At 43.6% G+C, this 22248-nt stretch overlaps 1 protein-coding gene across 1 annotated transcript in view; it reads left to right on the forward strand.

Annotated features, from left to right (window-relative positions):
• The window catches only part of LOC108788802 (beta-1,4-galactosyltransferase 1-like), a 90140-nt gene extending 70384 nt beyond the window's left edge, over window positions 1–19756 (forward strand). Inside the window, exons 4-6 of the mRNA XM_018558655.1 lie at window positions 1370–1444; window positions 10959–11063; window positions 19603–19756. Of these exons, the coding sequence (XP_018414157.1) occupies window positions 1370–1444; window positions 10959–11063; window positions 19603–19756 (334 nt within the window). The remainder of the gene's footprint in view (window positions 1–1369; window positions 1445–10958; window positions 11064–19602) is intronic.
• Window positions 19757–22248: the final 2492 nt, after the last annotated feature.

Below are 22248 nucleotides of genomic sequence, written 5' to 3' on the forward strand. Positions count from 1 at the left end.
TATGGATGAATTGGGGAGAGCGCTCCCAACTAAAAATTAACTTTTTGAAATGTTCACCCGCTTCAAATAATCCCTGAAGTCGGACATCTTGTCGCTCAGGGGCGACAAGATGTCGCCACCGAGTGGAGGATGGTGAGAGCCACTTAGACTCCCATGTTAAAGCAATCCCAGCCCTTCAATCCCAGGTCGACTTGTTAACCTACGCCCAGAGATCTCTCTCCTACCACCTGGAAGATCAGCAGAATAGGGGCCGTAGGAATAACTTAGGCCCCTATTCTGGCCCGCATTGAGCACCCATAACCGTCACTGACCATCCGGACCCTACACTGACCAGCCAGAGTCTGCATTGACCGCCCAGAGTCCGCACTGACTGCCCAGAGTCCGCACTGACCACCTAGAGCCCACACTGACCACCTAGAGCCCGCACTGACCACCCAGAGCCCGCACTGACCACCCAGAGCCCGCACAGACCACCATAGAGCCCCACTGACCACCAGAGAGTCCACACTGGCCACCTTTGAGCCTGACCAGCCTCCTGAGTTCCTGCACAGCCCCCCTGAAACCCCGCACAGCCCTCCTGTGACCCTGGAGACATCAGGCAGTGAACCTGGAGCAACACAGAGTATGTAGCTTCATAGTATTCTGCATTGCTGTATAAAGTATGGCTAGGCTAATACCATCTATAGCTGATGGTATTATTCTGCAGTGCTTAACAATGTATTGCTGGGATTTGTAGTCCTCTACAGTTGGTGGTATTCTGCATTGCTGTGTAATGCATTACTGGGATTTGCAGTCCTCTATAGTTGGCAGTATATTGCATTGCTGTGTAATTTGTTGCTGGGATTTGTAGTCCTCTATAGTTGGCGGTATTCTGCATTGCTGTATAATGTATTACTGGGATTTGTAGTCCTCTATAGTTGGTGGTATTCTGCATTGCTGTATAATGTATTGCTGACTTTTGTAGTCTCTCTACAACTTGGCATCAGTGGCAGATTTTTCAGGCTCACATCTGCAGCTGGGCCCTAGCGCTCCACCACTGACTCCAAGCTGTAGAGAGACTACAAATCACAGCCTGGACAGGACGAAGAGGACCCTGGTGACCATCGACATTTCCATAAAAAGACCCACCAAAATCCCCAGCACCAGGCCCGTGATGCTCTTACTCCGGCCCTGCAAATATAGGCATCTCCGGGTGAAGGTTGATAGAAGTGAAATCCTTCTCCTGAATGGATGGACCTTTTTGTGACAAGGTCAGGAAGCACTTGTTCCAAAATATAGGTCTCTCCAGGTTTTTTTATTTATTTGAATGAACACATTTCATTTTAGTGTTGGCAGCTACAAGTAAATTATTAGGATCTTTTTAGTTTAGGGACAGCGCAGAATTCTTAATAGTTATTTGCAGTCAAAGACATTTCTGCTTAGAAGACGATGAACTGTATCAAAGGTTTGCAATATAATATTACAGATAAAATCTATGTATCAATAATAATGTCTTTACTAGAACAACAAATATTGCCTGTAAAAATCCAACAAAGAAAATAAATATTTCTTAAGGTGACATTAAAGGCAAAAGTCCCCCCCATGCTAGTATAAGGTCTTACCTTAATGATGCCTCTTGATCCGATCATCTTCTTCTTTCCAGTAGTTTTCAGGAGTTCCTCCAGCGCTGGTCCCCGTCTCTGATCCGGCGCTGACTCCTCTCTCTTCCTGGCACTTCCTGTCCCATGGAGTCTGTGCATGTGCACGCTGCTGCATTGACTTACCTTGTGTCTCTCCTCTTCTCCTGACCGAAGATCTCAACGGCGAAAAATGTTTATTTTACAGCTTTTCATTGAAGACTAGTGCCATTTTAGTTTATAATTATTCTTGTTTGTGAAAGTATAAAGTGGTTAGCCAAAGAGAAGCTTCATCTCAAAGTGAAAATATGTTTTAAACTGATAACTCAAACTATTGCTCAAGGGTGGAATCAGACATTTCTGAGGTTCAAAAGAGCCCAAACACCTGCTTATATATTATTACTATTATTGTTGTTGTTGTTATTGTACAGGATTTATATAGTGCCAGCAGTTTGCACAGCGTTTTACAATATAAGGAAAACATTACAGCTACAACACAAATCAAGACAAGATGATAAGGAGGGCCCTGCTTGTGAGAGCTTACAACCTAAAAAGGCAAGTGATACAAAGAGGTGGTAGCTGCGTGGGGATACATTTTTGAGAAAGTGATAGTTCAGCGTTTAGGTTGAGGAGAGATAGGCTTCCGTGAAGACATGAGTCTTTAACGATTGCCTAAAGGCAGACAGAGTAGGAGATAGCCGGAAAGGTTAGGGTAAGGGGATGCAAAGGATGGGAGAGACTCTAGTGAAATCCTGGAGGTGAGCATGTGAGGAGTTGATGAAGGAGCTAGAGAGCAGGAGGTCTTGGGAGGAGCGGAGGGGGCATTTAGGGCCCGTTCACACCAGTTGCACTGCATTCAGGCCGATTCTGGCCAGAACGCACAGCATCGCATTGCGGCCGGCTCACTATTTCATCGGGCCGCAATGCGATCGCCCGCACGGGATCACAAGGCACATTGAAGCATTTTGACCGCAGGTACAATGTGCCTTGCGATCCCGTGCGGCCGATCGCATTGCGGCTACGGTGACATTCACTTCAATGGCCGCCACGCCCCCCTCCTGCCCCACAAAAAAGTGAGCCGGCCGCAATGTGATGCAGTGCGTTCTGGCCAGAATCGGACCAGAACACACTGCATCTGGTGTGAACGTACCCTAAAGGCAATAAATGTGGCCAGATGTCACTGCATCCCAAAGATATCCCATGTGTTTCCCGATCAAGCTAAATTAATCAGATCTGGCTACAAGGGTCTAATATCTATGAGTTCCTTAAATATAAACACAACTATGAGCATATTGTTTGGAGGGTACAGATGTCACCATCAAGTGGCTGAACGTCCCATCTTGCCTATTGGTGTACTATTCATACAAGAGGCAGTTGTTAATGGATTAGTTGTCAGATAATCTACCAATTGTATATATGTAAAGTAAAGGGTAACTTAATTTTGTATTTTAGAGGTTTGAGTTCTTTAGAGTGCTTATTTGATGTCATTCTTGTCAGTCCTTTTTTAAGATGTGTCTAGGAGGAGATTGCTGTATGTAGCAGACTCCATCTGTCCAGTCAGGTGATAGATAGAGGAGAGGTAATAAAGTGGACTGCTCACAGGTGTACAATGATTCAATGGGAGGATTTACTAAAACTGGAGCAGCTGTGCATAGTAACCAATCAGCTTCTAGCTTCAGCTTGTTCAATCAAGCTTTGAAAATAAAAGCTGATTAGTTGCAATGCACACTTGCTCCAGATTCTGTCTGCCCCAGTCTTAATAAATTTACCTCAATGAGTTGGAGACAACTCAATGACATTGGTTTTTTTTTTTCTGTGGCAAGACCTATTTTCAGCAGCATGCAAGCCTCTCTCCTAAGAAATAGCCCACCCTAAACATATGATGGCTCCTGAGATTTTATGTGATGTCTAATGCCCCCTGTTAAATTGCAGACAAATGCCAACAAGATGACAGCATACATTGAAGACATATTTATGCCTGCTGTGCTCCCCTGCTGAATAATTTACATCTAATGTGGTATGGGCACCATTTGTCTGTTTCTTGTGGACAGTCCCCTTTCTGAGGGGGTCTGTCCCCAGGAAGCAAATGTCTCCAGAAATGTCCCTGAGTGCAGTGAATACAGAACCATCAATTAAAGGATAGCAATGGTAAACACAATATTTAGAGCGCACTCCTGTAGAGCAGACACAACTCTGAAGGTTGACTACTGGTGGTGTGCAAAGCTGATTACGAGACTACCGGACACCTCTAGACAGCAGCCCAACTGCATCGCTAATACACACGGCACCAGGCGCCTCAGTGCTGTTTGCGGCTCCTCGCTCTCTCCCTTACACTCTCCCCATCCCAGCCGTCGCGGCCCGACCTGGCCAGCCGAGTACGCAGGCTGCCTCACCATTGCAGACTTGCTTTAGACCAGCCGAACATTGACAATTGGAGGGAACAAGCCAGTTAGCCAAGCTCTTTTCCAGCCATTCACCTCTCACCTGCCAGCTAGAAGGACCCGACCAATAGATTCTGAAGTGAACCCCGGGAGAGATTTCTGGGCACATTTTCCCACATCATAACTGTAAGTCAACATCTTTTCTATCCTATAGGGCCAGTTATAGGTTGGTGTTCTACACTCATATTTGACATACACATGTCCCAACATTACTGTACAAGCAGTGTTCAGCCCATGTGTTCACCAAAGTGATTTTAGGTAGTTGCGCTCCTCAATAAAGTGTTTGTTTTTGGAATTAAAGGAAGCTGCCCCTATGTGATTTTTGTTCGGCCTGTCTGGCTTTACAGGCAGGAGTTCACCATACTACCGAGAGAATGGCAAAAAGTTAAAATAAGAGTAACCTATGACCATGACACAAAGGGCTATCGAAGGTTATGTCTGTTGCAGAATTCTCTAGAGGTTGGTGTAAGGAGAGCTGTGGCACCTGCAGGAAAAGAGTGAAACAGGCAATAGTTCGAGGTGTCCAAAGTTATATAGAATACTGTAATAGAACAATGAGACTGCAAGTTTTAAGGTGTTTGAACAGATTTATAAATCTGTTCAAGTGACACTAAGGTTTCTTTGATAGATACTGAACCCTGCACTATTAGTTAGTTACTCCTAACCTCTGGACTCTGTTACTTACTCCTGAATACTGTGTCACTTACTCCTAACCCATGAACACCAGGTTTTTTAGTTCTGACTTCTGAACAACTAGTTACTTACGCCTGACCACTGAACTCTGCGTTTCTTACACCTGACCTCTGCACTCTGTGTTACTCCTGATTCAAACACTCTGTTACTTACTCCTGGACTCTTTATTACTTACTCCTAACCCCTGCACTCTTTGTTGCTTACAACTGACCTTTAAAAATTGCATTATTTACGCCTGACCTCTGCGTTACTTACTCCTGACCCCTGCACTCCCCATCATTTACTCCTGACCTCTGCAGTCTGCTTTACTAACTTCTGAAACCTCTACTCTGCGTTACTTACTACAGACCTCCTAACACTGCGTTAGTTACTCCTGACCTCTGCACTCTGCTTTACTTACTACTGACCTCCAAACACTGTGTTATATTCTCCTGGTTCCTGCATACTGTTACTACTGACCTCCATACAATGCGTTACGGCTGACCTCTGCATTACTTTCTCTTGACCTCTGCACTCTGCATTAGTTACTCCTGCTCCCTGTGTTACTTACTACTGACATCTAAACACTGTGTTACTCTTAACCTCTATACACTGCATTACGTACTCCTGATCTTCACAATCTTTATTTACTCATGACCTCTGCACTCTGTGTTACTATTTCCTGACCCCTTCTCTAAGCATTATTGCTGAATTTAGAATACTACATTACTTACTCCTGGCCTCTGCATTCTGTTACTTTCTCCCACCCCTACACTTTGAGTTCCTTGCTCCTGATCTCTGCACTCTTCCTTACTTATGCCTGACCCCCTAAACTCTGAATTGCTTACTACTGACTCTTGAACAATGTATTACTTACTACTGACCCCCTAAACGCACTATTACTTACTTCTGACCTCTGCATTACTTATTCCTGACCCCTGAATGCTGTGTTACTTACTCCTGATCCCTGAACTCTGCATTACTAACCTCTCTTGTCTTTAAAAAAAGAATGTACATGTAAATGGTTTTATGTAAAATCTAATGTCAATTGTTGGGTGTCACAGGAGAATACATTATTGCACCACACCCCTTACAATTGTAAACTCCAGCCATCAAAGAAATGTGGAGCTTTAAAGGTGCCAAAACATTGGCACTGATTGGATCTGTTTTTTTCTTATTCAATAGTTTTTAGTGATGGTTATCGATATTTTAATCATAATAGAATATTTAATCTAATGATGCAACAGAGTATTTTTTGGAACTTTTAAAGCCCCGCTCTTCTTTGATGGTTTATGTAAATCTAACCAATGTCTAATCAATATTTTAAAAGCCTCGTTTGCATGAATAGTTTGTCATTATATACTTTTTAATGCTCTGGGGCAATCATGTTTCCTTTAAAACATCCTTCTCTGCAACATTACACAATAGTTCTACTTTGCTGTATCTTCTCACAATGCAAGATACGGGGTTTATTTGTTTAGCAATGAATATTCACCAAATATTCACTGTGGGTGAATCTTCCCAGTCCATGTGCATTAATCATTTCATTACCACAAGTGTAAGGATTTCGGTGGCAGCAGTTTATGCTTTCAAGCACACTCCCAACTGCTACTTAGCAGTGGGTTTACATGTCACAAGCTGGCTGTAGAGTGCCCAATCACTTCTACCCTCCCCCCATCCCAAAGGTGCTGCCTCCCCCATCCTTCCCCCCTTCCCCCTGTGAAATGTATTCTGAGCTCCACTGCCACTCCTGTGGGCCCAGAACTGGCATGGTGGGTGTTGGCGGGGAGAGCAGAGCACGATAAGCAAATTAAGCCAGAAATGACAAGTATTTTGTCACTTTCAATCTCTGCCTCTCCCAACCGTAACACATCCTATCCAATCACCATTTAAAAAATGTCCTTCAAAGCCCTATTTTTATTTCTCGAATCTGCCACCATGTGACCCTCACAGGCGCCTCTTCTATTAGTAAAGATCGGTGTTCCAACACTGCAGTCTAGGCCCACCGCTGATCGTTTTGTCGTTACTCCTCATTGTATCATCACCACACTGCTGATGGAGTCTTCTGGAACAAAGAATAACGGGAAGAGTCCACATTGCTGCCTGATGACATAGATGCTTCAGCACAATAAACTATTACAGTTATTAGTACAGTTTAATGTGAATGATGCAATCAGTAAAAAAAAATTACTTTTAGGAGACATATTGGATATAAAAAATGAACACAATGACATCAATGGGCCCTAACAAGACATTGCAAGACATTACCTAAATTTCTTCAGCAACATAGAATGGGTAAATAGTGTCCCAGAGTTCCTAATTGTTCTGCACGCTGTAAGCATTGTTTGTCGCTAAGATGCTGTTGGCTATGCAGCATCTTAGCAACCAGTCACTTATCTCTTACCCCATTCAGCTGTTGGCCAGGATATTCCCTGGCTGACACCTGAATTGAAACAAATTTCAAATGATGCTGGCTGACATTATTACCCAAAGTTACTTAGTCCCAACACAGAATCATGCTGAGACTGTACATGAACTTGCACATGTGTGGCTGAGTTTACACTAACAGAGAAAAAGTGTTGACAGGCAAGTATGTAACCCTGTAAAAAATGTGTTTAATTTCGGATCATTTTGGATTTTTATTTCTTTCATTTTTCGGATTTTGAATCCGAAATTTGACTCGGTTTGTTATTCGGATTTCGGATCCAGCCGAATTTTCAGCCGTTTTGGAACAAAGTCACATGACCATGCCTGTAATGCAACCCCCAACAGCCATTTTCAGAATTTTAAACGAACATTCGGGTTCATTTGTATGCGTTAGAATTTGGATGCATCTAAATGTCCAAATTTAATGAAATTTGTACAAATATCCATTTGGAATGAAACAAAATTTACATGACAGAAGAGACATAAATTCTTATTAAAAAAAGCCTGGCTGTCAAAACTTTTCACTAAATCACTTTAAAGAAGATTCAGGCAACCTCAGTGTGACATTTCAGTAGTAAATTATATAGCCTTTGCAGTAGGCATGTTACAGCTTATCTTTCACCTCTTTACCCACTTTTTATTCCATTCTACAGTGCGGTGAGATTTCGAGAGAGGCTGAAAATTATCATGAAGCAGCTCTTCCTGATTTACACTTACCGTTAATGAGATCGCCATTAATGCAATACAATAATCAGGATCAGGAGTGGGTGGAATATAACTTTGATGATGTCAGAGTTCTGAACCGTGAGGGCAGGTATCACATGCCAACTTTATAGATTGAGAGCTGGATGTTCACAAACTACCGATCACTCAGCTCACAGTCTTCTCCCTGCAGAGAGTAGTGACTGCTATTCGGTGCTCCTCACATGGATTCCCCCCTCCCCTCTCTGTTTCTCCAGTGCCCATTGGAGAGAAAGACAGAGGTGGGACAGGCACAGCTGGCTCTGGCTCTAGAGAGGCAGAATCAGTTGTCAATCAGGCAGTTGGATGGATCCTGACAATATCATTGGGATCTTTCCCAGCTGCAGTGGCACTCTGAGCTGTCAGCAAATAGTGGGCAATAGCCCACTAGATGCTGACTTTTGGTCACAAGAGTACATTAGTAAATGTATTCCTTTGACCCAAAAGAGGACTAAAGCCAAAAAAAGGTGTGGCTTTAGTCCTCTTTTAAAGACAAAATTACGTGGGTAACTGTGGTCCAGTAGAACCTTCATGATATTCCTTCTGTGGTCTACAATTCTACTAGGTTGTGGTCTCTTTATGTGGCCTATTTATATAACAAACCAAAATGCACCTCAACCCATAGACTATCTAGTCACTACAACAATTATATAAAGTGCCTGGTCAGGTAGGATTGCCCTTTGCTATCCAGAAAATGTTTGCAACCGTCCTTAATATACTGGCATGTTAGAAACCTCAATTTTCTATATTAATATAAACCATATTTCAAAGCTATAAGGGCATAAGGTATTGGATCACCCAACAGATTTTTTACAGGGTGCATTCTTAGCTTTATTATCCTGACCTTTTCTGAAAACTATTTGGGTGTTTTCAGTAAGTACTTTGCCCAACTTCAGGTCCTAAAGGAAGATATTCCAATTTCTATTGATAACTTACTCGACAGTTTTAGAACAGTAATTTAACTGAGTAACTAAACGCACCCCATGAGAGTCTAGATCTTCATTTTTTGTCTGGTTTGGGCCAGGGCTTCAAGAAATTGCTTTTATGCTTTTTTAATTTTTTTTTCTGGAGAATATCCTTTATCTCAAAATCTTTTCTCTAGTATTTTATCTTGTGCTATAAAATCTACATCTTTTGGAACAGTTATCTTCAGTCTTTACTGGCTCTTGGGGATGTTTCTTTTCTATAACGGGTGGTGAGAACTTTGAAAATGCAAATAGGAATTTCCACGTGTGGTCTTAAAATGCGTTTTTGTATTGATGTAAGTGTTCTTATGGCCTAGCTCCAAATAAAGAAATGAGAGATAATGAGATAAGAATTTATCTGAATTAGCCACATAAATAAAAGATAATACAAACGTGTTATTGTTACAATAGTGGACAAAAGGGGAGTGGTATTAATAGGACATCCCTTATAATAAGTATGTCATCAATATAGCAAGCATTAAAAAAACTATATTGCAGGCAAAGGGAATATTGTTCCAGATATAACTATCCTCCCAATGCACCATAGCTTGGTGCATAGTTTATGTCTCTCTGTTTAGAGGTACTTATACCTGGACCCACCATACCTGTAATTCTTATGTTCAGCCTGGTGGGAGGAAAGCTCTACAGCCTTTTGTTTTTCCATAAATCTGGTAAGTTCTTGCTAATCCTCTCATGGGCTATCATGAAAGACAATTTGCGAAATCCAGAGTTAAGCTCCCCATGCACTGTTAGACCTTTGGCCGTTTCACAGGCATCAGCTGAAATTCTAACAGTGGATGACGCTGCTGGCTTCACAAAAGTCGATTACTTGAGCAGCGTTTGTCATAGGAGCTGAGACGAAAATTGTCGACTGAACAGTGACTGCAGCCAAACAGGTATATAGTAAAGGAAGAATCCGGCTGCACTCCGTTCCATGCTGAATTTGTTTATTGAAAATTCGTCAGTGACACTGAGTCCTGTCTGAGGTCCACCCCCTCTGACATATTTCACCCAATCTAGGGCTTAGTCATAGAGGCTCTATAGCTATGTTTACATTTGTAAAGACACCTTTTGCCTCTACAATGGAAGTGATTCTGGCGACTGAGTTGCCGACAGATAACTTCCAGTGCCAGTGCAGTGAGCCCCTTCCCCCGCCCGACACCCCCACCTTACTTCCCGGGCTCTGCTATCCCTCCAGCAGGCCCATCCATTCACCGATCTCCTCCCCACTGTATGGGACCGGAAGCAATGCTGCTGAAGCCAGGTAATAAGATATTGGAGTGGAGCGTGATCTGCACTCCAATAGCTTATTTGGATTGAAAAGGTGACATTAGGGGTCTAATTGACCCCTAATGTCACCTTAAAGGCTACCTGTCACTTGCAAGCCCCCTTATGTGATAGCAAGTGAGTAATGTAAAAAAAAAAGTTTAAAATAAATGTCAAACTAAAAAAAAAAATTATCGTAAACACACTTGTAGAGCCAATATTCACAGATATCTCTAAACTGATGACCTGTAGGGGCTTTTAAAGCATCGCCTCTGGACAATTTACCGTATTTGTCGCCGTTTCACAGACGCATGCAATTTGTAACCTCTGCATGTTGGGTATCTATTTCCTCCTTGTAACCTCATCTTGTATATTTTAAAAAAAATGGGTATTATATTGTGTTTTTGACCACTAAAATTAACTTGTGTATTCTTTACAAAATTTTGTTGCGCCAATACGTGCAACATAAAATTTGCAACTACCACCATTTTATTCTACAGGGTCTTGGCTTTCAGAACAAGTATATAATGTTTGGGGGTTTTAAGTAATTTTCAGGCCTAAAATGTAGATTTGTGCTAGAAATGCAAAAAAGGCCTCGTCAGCAAAAGGGTTAACCCTATGCTTTGCTACAGCCAAACAGCTGTTGTATTTGTGTTAGTCAGTTTATTGTTCTTATCTTCTGACCAGTTTGGCAGAAGGACAGTTCTTTTAAAGTGTTTATTGGTCATATGTTTCCTTTTCTGGTGGGAAGGGTGCCTATATCTCATGTACTGTCCTGGAAGACTCATGAAATAGATTTACCAGCAAGTCTAACTCTTTTTTTCATGTAGGGTGATTGCTGCTAATATGACAATAGAACGTCCCCATCCAAAAATTTCAAGATCAAAAGCGATACTTCATAAAAGAGATGCAGGCAATGAACAAAACAAAAAAAGGTATATGATAAGAGAATGGTTTGAAAATGCATTTAAAACTTGTGTTTGTATGGTATTTAAATAGTATCCAATAACAGTAGTACCAGGCGTGCTGAAGTAACTGAAGCAGTAGACGAGAAACAGACCGGTTCAAAACTGTCAGTTATTAAAAGGTAATTCTAGCAAAAGTGACACGCTGCCCATCTCTGCTGTATAAATATAGCTTTCTCAATTAAGCAGGCTGTGTGCAAAATAGGGGACACCTACCTAGAGGTATGGGGTAGGAGAAACAGGGGGAAAGGTTGAAGTATGTTCCAGGATAGTAGCTTGGTATTCATATTTACCTGAACAAATACAGAAAATCTAAAACAATAGGGGAGGCAGCCATCCAAGCTCAGCACTCTGTATTTGCAAATGAACATTATCCAGTTCATGATCCATTATCCACTTCTCTATACTTAAAGGAGAGTCTCGTGTATTCACAGATTCCAGGAAAACTATTCATTCTCAGACGCTGCTCACATACCGTGTTTCCCCGAAAGTAAGACCTACCCCGAAAATAAGACCTAGCGCTATCTTCAGGGATTTCTATAATATAAGACCTACCCCGAAAATAAGACCTAGTTCGGTGGTAGGTCTTATATTACAGAGATCCGCTAGGTCTTACTTTCGGGGTAGCTGCACATATAATAGAATTTTAAATGTGAAGACCAGCCGCAGCTGGTCTTTACACAGGTAAATATAAGATATCCCTGTATTTACACAGGTAAATATAAGATATCTCCCGAAAATAAGACCTAGTGTCTTTTTTCGTTGAAAAAAAAAATATAAGACAGTGTCTTATTTTCGGGGAAACACGGTATTAAACTATATATTGAATACTTTCAAAGAAAATAAATCCTACATTTTTGCATGGTCCCAAATATAAATGATTATACAAAAAATGTTTTTGCATTAAAGTCTTGCAAATTAACTTAACTTCTGTGTATTACTACAGTGTAGAACCGTGGTTCTCAACTGGTGGGTCGTGACCCAAAAGTGGGTCGCGACTCCATGTTCAGTGGGTCGCCGCATGCCTTTCACTGCACTAGGTGAGAGGCTCCTCAGCCTCCCGCATTGCGCAGCACTGTCAGTTCTCATGTCGAGCAGCCATTCAAAATATACTGCCTGGCGCCGAGTGTCAGCTTAAGTTGGGCTGGGCTTGAGGGGGCCGCAAAGTTGCTCCATCCATGCGTGCATTGCTTACAGCTCCCTCACATGATGTCACATTCTGGCTCCCGGCACCTCTACAAGGAGTACAAGGGAGCTGTACAAGCAATGCATGTATGGATGGAGCCCTGTCACAGCACAGCAGCCCACACTGAACACTTAAAAATTTTTGTGGAGTGTGTATGTGTGTGTGAGACTGTCTGAGTGTGTAAGAATGTGTCTGTGGTTGTGTCTGTCAGTGTTTTTTTTTTTACAATAATTTTGTATTTGTTCATCAAAGAAAAAACTTGAAAATAATACAGTTGCAAGTTTAAGACACAGTATAAATCACCATTACAGTAGAGATCGAACTAAGTGATTCCAGCACCCTGGGGCGCATAACAAAAGGGCAAGAAAGCCAGAGGTGAAGTAGTAGGAGGGGAAATGAAAGAACAGCGCAAGAGAGGTAGGGGAGGGGGGAGTGTGCGGCAGCGGGGTAGTTCCTCCAGTCAATGATATCCTATCAGATTGTCGTCAGGCTTGTGTGAGGGATAGCCGGGTGTGCATGTCCTAACCAGGGATCCCAGACCTTCCGGAATTTATTTTGTGTATCCATCAGTATACTGGACAGCTTTTCATTAATGAAAAATGAGTCCAGTCTACGGCTAACCCCGCCAAAGGGGATTTGCTGTTTTCTCCATGCCTGCGCTATGGTTTGTTTTGCAGCCAGGAATGTGAAAAAAAACAATTTATGTTCAGACTTCGTGATATTCAGGGGTTTAAGATGTAACAGGGCGAACCGTGGGTCTGTGCGGATATTCGTTTGGAGGATTGTGTTTATTAGTCTAAATGTTTTAATCCAAAATCTACGGTATGTACAAACGGGCATGTCCACCAGATGTGCATCACGTCTCCCTTCGCCTCACAGCCTCTGAAACATTTAGCCGATTGCTGAGGATGAGAAGGCGCCAATCGAGCCGGCACCATGTACCACCTCATCATAGATTTGTATGCTGACTCTAGTGAGGTGATGTTGATGGAGCACGATGCAGCCGAGGCCCAGATTTGTTGCCAATCTAAGTTGGGTATGGTCCTGTTTAAATCTTTTTCCCAAGCCAGGACATATTTATGGGCATATTTGTTAGGAGCTGAGTTGAGTTGAGAGTACAATATGGATATCAATTTAGGTTGTAAAGGTGTATGGTAGCATATATGTTCCATTAGGGAGAGCTGAGTGGTGGGCACCCTGCCAGCGAGTAGAGACACCGACCAGTGTCTGATTTGCAGGTATCTAAAGAATTCGGAGGGGGGCGCGTGCGAATCTGCCTTCATGGAATCCCAACTGCGCATCTGCCCGTTGCGCAATATGTTGTGTAGGTATAGAATATTTTGAGACGTCCACCAGGTGAACGCTCCAGGCGACTCCATCCCCGGGGTGAAGAGTGGATTGCCAATTATCGGTAATAATGGAAGATGGGGGTAAATTAATTTACCCTGGTGTTTGATGTGATCCCACACACGGAGGGTATGGTTCATCACAGGAGTAAGAGTTTTTGGCCTTGCATTCGGGGGGAGCCATGGGAGAGCTTTGACTGAAGTCAGGGCGCAATACACACTCTCCAGATCCACCCATGTTGGCCCTAGTGGAGATATGTATAAATTAGTTATGGGGGCTATCTGAGCTGCCTGGAAATATTTGCGGAAGTTTGGGAGGCCTAGGCCTTCTTGTTTCTTATGGGTGCACATAGTGTATTTTGAGATTCTGTGTCTGGTGTTACCCCAAGTAAATGAGGACTTTTTTCTGAAATGCGTGTAAGGCTTTTCCCGGAATCGCAACCGGCAAAGTCCTAAATAGGTACAGTATTTTTGGCAGGATAGTCATCTTGACAGCATTGAGTCGTCCTATCCAGGATAGGGTGTGCCGGGCCCAGGTAGTCATTAGTTCCGTTAGTTTTTTGAAGAGGGGGGTGTAATTAGTTTTGTAAAGGGTGCAATAGTCTGTGGTCAGCAGTATCCCCAGATATTCCAGGTGAGATGAACGCCAGGTGAACGTGAAGTTCCTCCGCACGGCATCTACCATGTCTTGTGTCAGGGACACGTTGAGGGCTAGTGATTTTTCTTTATTAATGGAGAGGTTAGAAACTTGTGCGAAGGAGTCTAGCATCAAAATTAAGTTTGGGATAGAGATATGGGGCTGAGAGATTGTGAGAAGAAAATCATCCTCAAAAAAGTTGAGTTTTTGTTCCGTGTGTCCGACGGTCACGCCGTGTATGTTTGGGTTGTGTCGGAGTAGGTGTGCCAGGGGCTCTATTGCTAGTACAAATAGAATTGGGGACAAGGGGCATCCCTGTCTTGTGCCCCGGTGGATGGTAAATGGTGGGGAGGAGCATTGGAGGTATCTCACTGTAGCCGAAGGGTTGTTGTATAGGGCATCCAGCCATCGTAAAAAGGTTGGAGCAAATCCCCACTTTCCCAAAATGTAGTATAAATAGTCCCAGGAGACGTTATCAAAGGCCTTTTGGATGTCCAGGGACAACAACATGCCTGGGAGTTTAGTTTGCCGCATGGCGTGTATTAGCTGAATTACTTTTCTTGTGTTATCTGTGGCCTGGCGGTGTGGCACAAAGCCGACTTGGTCTCTGTGGATTAATGTTTCTAGAAAACAGTTTATCCTATAGGCCAGGATTTTGGAGAGTAATTTGGTGTCTATATTTAGGAGAGATATGGGCCTGTAATTATGTGGGCCTGTGTCGTCCGGTCCCGGCTTTGGAAGCATCACCACCTGAGCTGCCAGTGAGGAGGAGTGTAGCTTCCGGCCTCCAGACAGATGGTTGAATAGTGCCACCAGGTGTGGAGCTAAGATGTCAGATAATTTTTTGAAATAAGGCCGTAAATCCGTCTGGCCCCGGGGATTTAGCAAGTTTAAGTGTTTTGATGGACGCCAAGACTTCTGACTCAGTTAATTCAGCCTCCATCGTTTCCACCATGGAGCTGGACAGTGTAGTGGAGGGGAAGTGCGTGAACAGGGAGTTTGCCTTATGGGTATCGAATTGGGGGGGGGGGCTATATAGTTTGCGCAGGATATGAGCGAATTTGGATACAATGTGGGCTGGGTTCGCCGTTAGGGTCCCATTAGAGAGCCGAAGCTTGATGGGTTTAACCCCCCTGGGCTTTGCATTTAATAAATTTGCTAACATAGAGCCTGGCTTGTTTGAGCGCGCATAAAAGGAACTGTTTGCCCACCTGATTTGTTTCTCAGCCTTGTCATTAAGAAGAAGATTCAGTTCCACTTTGACCGAGGCCACCTGGCGGCGCAACCTGTGGGAGGGTGCAGTTTTCCAAGCCGACTCGAGACTTTCCAATTCAGTGTAGAGGGACTGGATTTTACTTTCGCGGTCCCTCTTCCTGCGGGCGGCTAGCCGTATAAGGTCGCCTCGGAGTGTTGCCTTGTGGGCTTCCCACAAGCAGACTGGTGAGGTCACTGATCCTCCATTCTCTGCAAAGTAATGGAGGAGATGGTCATGGACGAGTGCCACCGAGTCAGCGAACGTGAGCAACGTGTAATTCAGGCGCCAAGTGTAGGACGTCGGGCTGGAGGATAGGGACACGCAGTCGAGGAGAAGTGGGGAATGGTCAGACCAGGGAACAGAAAGTATTTTGGCAGAGTTTATTCTAGGGAGGAAGGACTGGTGGAGCGAATATGTGGTCGATGCGGGAGAAGCTATCATGAGGATTCAAATAGAATGTAAAGTCCCTGATAGTGGGGTTCTTTTCCCTCCAGCAGTCTATCAGGGCATGTTCTGATAAAAGGGAGTAGAAGAGGTCAATTTCTCCATGATCTGGGGATAGGGACGTAGATTTGGAGCTAGAGGAATGCCTATCTAACCTGTGATTGAGGACTAGATTGGAGTCTCCCATCACTAGCAGGGTGCCCACCTTATGTCTCTCAACCACTCCTAGGAGATGAGTGAAGAAACAGGATTGCCTCGAGTTTGGAGCATAATAGGTGACTATTGTGATATCCATGAGTTAACCCAGTAGTATCAGATATCTGCCCGTCGGGTCAGCTATTTCTTTGGTGCAGGTGAAGGGTGTGGTTTGATGAAAGGCCAGGAGAACTCCCCTATTCTTTTCCCCAAATGTGGCATGGAACACCTGTGGGTAGGCGGCGTGTAAAAATTTGGGTTTAGATGTGTCAGAGAATTTTGTTTCTTGTAGACCCACAATATGTATGTTGCGGGACGCGTAATAACTAAAGGCTTTCCTACGTTTACAGGGTGAATTCAGGCCCTGGACGTTATGGGTTATGAGCTTATAGGAAGACATCATGGTCGGAGGGGGTCTGGTTAGTTGTCCTGACGGAGGTCCAGCTGGGATAGCCTTGAGGAGGCGAGACTGGTGAACTTAAGAACTATAAGGTCATAGTTGTCCATAATACATGGCCTCATGGGAGGGGCGAGATCTGTGTAGTTTTGTTGGAGGGGCCTATGTGGCATATTTTGTGATAATGCGGTCCGTCCGATTTCCAACCACCTCTCTTGGGGTCCACAATGAGGATGACAAACCAAGCGGATCAAGCAATATAAACAGGCCTCACAGATTAGGAGGTAAAGTACACAGCTGTGTGGACCATCCCATGGGGGCATTCAGTTACATTACCCATCGATCAGAGTCTTCGGTCCGGTGTTGATTTCGGGAGGGTTCTGAAGGGAGGGGTGGGGGCCGGTGTAGGTTCAGGAAAAGGTACCCACAACGGTTCTGTGGTTCAGGCGGGAATAAACTCCAAGAGTTGGACTGAGGAAATCCAGGCAACTTCATTGAGCATTCAGCCGTGGGGTTCTTCCTGGGGTTGTTGGGATCTTTGTCGGCTTCCAGCACGTTCTCTACGGGGTCGTGGGCCGCGCTCCCATAGCGGCATCAGGCGGCGTCTCGGTGGAGCTTGTGACGACTGTGATGGGGTGGTAGTTATCTCCGGTGTTGCCAGGTGTAGGGAATCCAGCAGCGGGCCCGCTTCCTCTGGGGTGGTGAACGAGTGCTGACGACCTTCGTAAGTGAAGAAGGCTTTAAGAGGGAAGCCTCATTTGTATTTAATGCGGTGGTGCATTAGGGCATTCAGGTAGGGTTTCAGGGCCTTCCTCTTCTGAAGGGTTTGTGGGGCCAGATCTGAATATACTTGGTATTTGAAGCCCTGGAACGTGAGGTCACGGCGTTCCCATGCAGCCTTCATGATTTCTTCCTTGGATCTGTAGAATGTAGGTTTAAGGATTACATCCCGCGGAGGGCCATCCGGTCTCTTCGCGCCAAGGGCCCTGTGGACCCGATCCATCTCGAGCCTGTCCACCGGATAGTGAGGAAGAAGCTCCTGAAACATGGCCGTGACCGTGGCAGTTAGATCCTCCACGTGTTCAGGGATGCCCCGTAAGCGGATATTACCGCGCCCGTTTCTGTTCTCTAGGTCCTCCAACTTGAGAAGGGTATTGGACAGATCAGATCTGACTGAGTCTAAGTCCTGTTCGTGGGACTCCACAATGGTAACCACATCATCCATCTTGTATTCGATGTCATGGATTCTGGTGCCCAGCTCCTTAATATCCCGTGATAGCTGTGCAGCCAATTTGTCTGTGGCAGTTCTCAGTTCCTTCTGGAGCAGTATTTTAAAGCGATCCAGTAGTTCAGAGTCCCTGCATACCGTCTCCTGTTGGTGGCACGGTACTGGAGAGGAGGCACTTGCATTCGAGGATCGGTCCGCATCTACGGCCTATTCCTGGGAGGAAGGCTGTGAGTTCGGCCCGGAGGGTGACGGCGCCATCTTGGTTGGGGTGTGCGTCGAGGCAGGGGTGTTTGCTCCGCGGGAACGGTTGCGAGTGTTGTTGTAGTTTCTTCTCATTATTAGTCTCCAGCTGTTCCGGGAGTCGTGCAGCTAGTTTGCCAAGTAGTGTGGCACCGATATAGCGCCTAGAGTATGGGGTTCGTGTCCGGGTGTAGTGGAGCCAGATTAGGTTGCGGCCATCTTGGTTGGCTGCTCACTAGCGCCCCCCGTCTGTCAGTGTTTTAATCCCAAACTACCATACAATTGCACCTACTGTTCGTTCTAGTGCAGGAGGTGTGTTGCCATTCATTTGAATGGTACCCCAAACACACCTCCCACTCACAGTTTGATCGTTTGCACTGGAACATGCAGTACTGCAATGCCGTGCGTTCCATTGTGATCCGACTTGGGTCACGACTTAATGACCAAGGACAAATTTGGGTCATGAGGTTACACAGGTTAAGAACCACTGGTGTAGAACACCTTTTAGTCATTTATATCACACACTGACTGAATGGACATCTACTTCTTGGTATACATAGAAGCCAAGCTGCTTACTTTGATTATGTCCTTTGAATATACATAGAATATATACCAGCCTTGATCAACTTTTTTATCCCAGAGGAACCCTTGAAATAATATTTGGCCCCCATTAAACACCTTCTAAAAATGATTATACCTACAGCTCACCTCAGTACATTCCCATAACTAGTGAGTTGTAAAAAGTTTTAAATGAAAGAACAATACATTTGACAGAGTATTTGACACCCAGGCCAGGCCATTTTTAACACCCACCTGCTGTATAGGGCAAAATTTATTTTCAGTAATAATCTTGAAATGAACTGAATAATCACCAAAAACAAATGCAGGCAGAGATAATTATAGTTTTTTTTCTTAACATAAGTGGTCAGTGTATAAGCAACCCCTTACATTGGCAGTCAGTGGAAAATTGGCCCCTTGCATTGGTGGTTAGTGTAACTGAGAGATCACTTTGCCATTGTGCACAACTCAAGGACTTCCAGGAACCTCTGGAGTATCCTCATGGTACCAGGGAACACTAGTTGGGGAAGGATCTCTAGTGTTAAAGTAAACCCGTTAAGAGAGAAATAGGGCGATGCTATGGATGACACCCTTTTTAAAATGCTAGCTGATTAACAATGACAGTACACTTACCCATTGGCTTTAAAGAACAAGTTCACTTTACATAAAAACCTCACCAGCCCACTCTGCCTAGCCCTCTTACATTCTAAATTAGACACTTCCCACACAGATATAGTGTTGCTAGGATTCTACATTTGGAGGTGAAGATGGTGTAATTAGTTACTTAAAATACATTTTTCATATAATTTCTCCCTATGGCTTATTGTATTGATACATATCAGCAAGTTGTCATCTGTACTGCAGATTTAGTAGCATATGTGTCATCCACTGAGCTTCAACTTGTTCCACGTGTTTCTAAAAAGAGTTGTATAGAAAGGGAATTAGAAAACCTGAAGTTTGATTTCTCAGTACAAGGGCAGCTCGCATTTACATGATTTTCTTCTCTTTTCTCCTTTTAACCAGTATACCTCTGATAAAGAAAGCTGGAACGCGAATGCACATAGACGGACTGAGTACACTGAACTACACAATCATCGGTATCACAAAGCATAGGCTGTATACTAAAGTGATGGTTGACATTGGCCAGCCAGAGAAATCCTTTGACTTCTGGACATGATCTTTACAGTATATACTGAATATGTATAACCTCTACTGATTATTGTATTGCACCTAGGTCAAAAAAAAAAAGTAAAAAAAGGACACAAAGTAAACACCATATAATAACATGCATTGAGTGAAAGTGACAATAACCTAAAGAGTTAAATCTTAAAACTGCATTCAAGTACCTTAGCTATTAACAAACCTGTATCTTATTTGTGTATCACTCAGCTTCAAATTGTATACTTCAGTAATTTTCCTTTCCTGGTGCATCTTCATGGCAGCAAACAATAGGTTAATGCACCGTCACTTAACCCCAAAGGACAAGCCCTCTATATTTTTGCTTTCTATAATGCAATGCAGTGGACTCAGGACTCTGCAAAGCAATGGCCTCAGGACTCTGCAACACAATGGCCTCAGGACTCTGCACCACAATGGACTCAGGACTCTGCACCACAATGGACTCAGGACTCTGCACCACAATGGACTCAGGACTCTGCACCACAATGGACTCAGGACTCTGCACCCCAATGGACTCAGGACTCTGCACCCCAATGGAATCAGGACTCTGCAATGCAATGGAATCAGGACTCTGTACCAATACATTTATGAATGTAAAAACATTCTGTTAAAACAATCGTGTAATAAATGTTACAGCTGCATGCCTGAGGAGTCCTTGAACCTTGGGTGCAATTTTTATGCGAAGCGGAGAGAGCTTGCTTTACACTGTGGTATGCTAGAAGGTTGGATTGCTTAAAGTGCACCTTACAGTAAAATGTTTCAGTTAAAGCCCCCTCCTTCTACACAAAATAGCTGTAGGAAAAAATATTCATGTAAGGAAAAAAGTTGGAATATATGCTTACCTTACCCCTGCCTTCCGCCTATAGTGCCTAGGTCAGTGTGATGCCACAATGCTTTTGGTGAGATCCTGGGAATCATGAGGATCCCAAATCTCAAGAGAAGATGGCCTGGTACTGGGCTGCAATGTTTTCTCACGTGATTTAAGATACTCATCTTTTCCTAGGAATTTTGCCAGACAGATAGTGATGTCATGTCCTGTGTCAATGTGGAAGACAAAAGTTAGGTATTTACTCTATATTTTTGCAGTTCAAACTATAGATATTTTTACAACCGGAGGGGGGCATTATTTATTAAGCGAATCTTGCATTTTACTGCAAGGTCCACTTGAACCCTTTTTTTGCATTTTTCACACCATTGCGAAGTCGAAAATTATTTACATGACAATGCACGTAAAACCTACACATTATATCTTCAATAGGTTGTGCTTTAAAACCCCTTACAGTTAATCAATTTAGAATTAACTTTAAAGTTTTTTTTTGTTTTGTTTTTTTAAATTTATATGAAAATGACTGATTGATGTCAAAGGAAGCAACACATCATACGGCATGTTATACTCCATATAATTTAGAATATAAATATATCATGAAAAATTGTATACTTCAGTAAAATTTCCTTTCCTGGTGCATCTTCATGGCACCAAACAATAGGTTAATGCTCCGCCTCTTAATGCCATAGGGCAAGCCCTCTATATTTTTGCATTTCATAACATCCCCCCTCATTCTAGTAATTATAAGGGATGCACCGGTACCGTTATCTGATAATGGGCATTTCCTGAGCACTTGTGACAATGCCCCAATAGTAAACGCCGATACTGATGCTTAAATTTTTTACACTGAAGCGTTCCTACGGTTGCTGGGGACTTTGGCAGCCTTCCTGTGAACCACGGTGCCTGTTTACAGCGCCCGCTCCACCTCTTAAACACAAAAATACTCAACGCTGCTTACAGTGCTTCCACTGCCTGCAAGACCCTCCAGACCCCTGGTGAGACCCCGGCCAGCCCACCTGAGACTCCACACAGCCCTCCGAAGACCCTGGAGACATCATGCCGCTACCCCAAAGCAACACAGAGTATGTAGCTTCATATTTTTCTGCATTGCTGTGTAATGTATTGCTGGGATTTGTAGTCTCTCTACAGCTTAGAGTCAGTTGCAGTTGTTGTAGCTGAGACCGGGCCCTAGTACTCCACCAGTATCCTAAAATTATTAGTCTGTATTGTTTTAGAAAAACTGTCACATGGCACTAAAAAAAGGTATAGTTAATTGGTATTGGCGAGTACTTGAGGTAAAGTATCGATACTTGTACTCAACCTTAAAAATATGGTATTGGTGCATCCCTAGTAATTATCTTGAGCCATGGGAGGGGAGGTATGCTGTGTGCTGCCATGAAGATGCACCAGAGAAGAAAAATTACTAAAGGTGAGTATACAATTTTCCATTTTCCTGGAGCATCATGGCAGCACACAATGGGATATAATGATCATACCTTTGAGAGTATGTTTATAACTTGAAATAAATAAGGAAAAGAAACAGAAAACAGAAGTTCCTGAGACAATAATACTTTTGCCAAAAGATAACGTTGTAAAAGAGCCACAGGATTGACTCTGTAATGGTTTATAAAAGTATGTCTAGACTACCAGGTTGCTGCCTTGCA

Source organism: Nanorana parkeri, unplaced genomic scaffold (assembly GCF_000935625.1).
Source record: "Nanorana parkeri isolate BGI_ZX_2015 unplaced genomic scaffold, ASM93562v1 scaffold352, whole genome shotgun sequence".
NCBI classification, from domain to species: Eukaryota; Metazoa; Chordata; class Amphibia; order Anura; family Dicroglossidae; genus Nanorana; species Nanorana parkeri.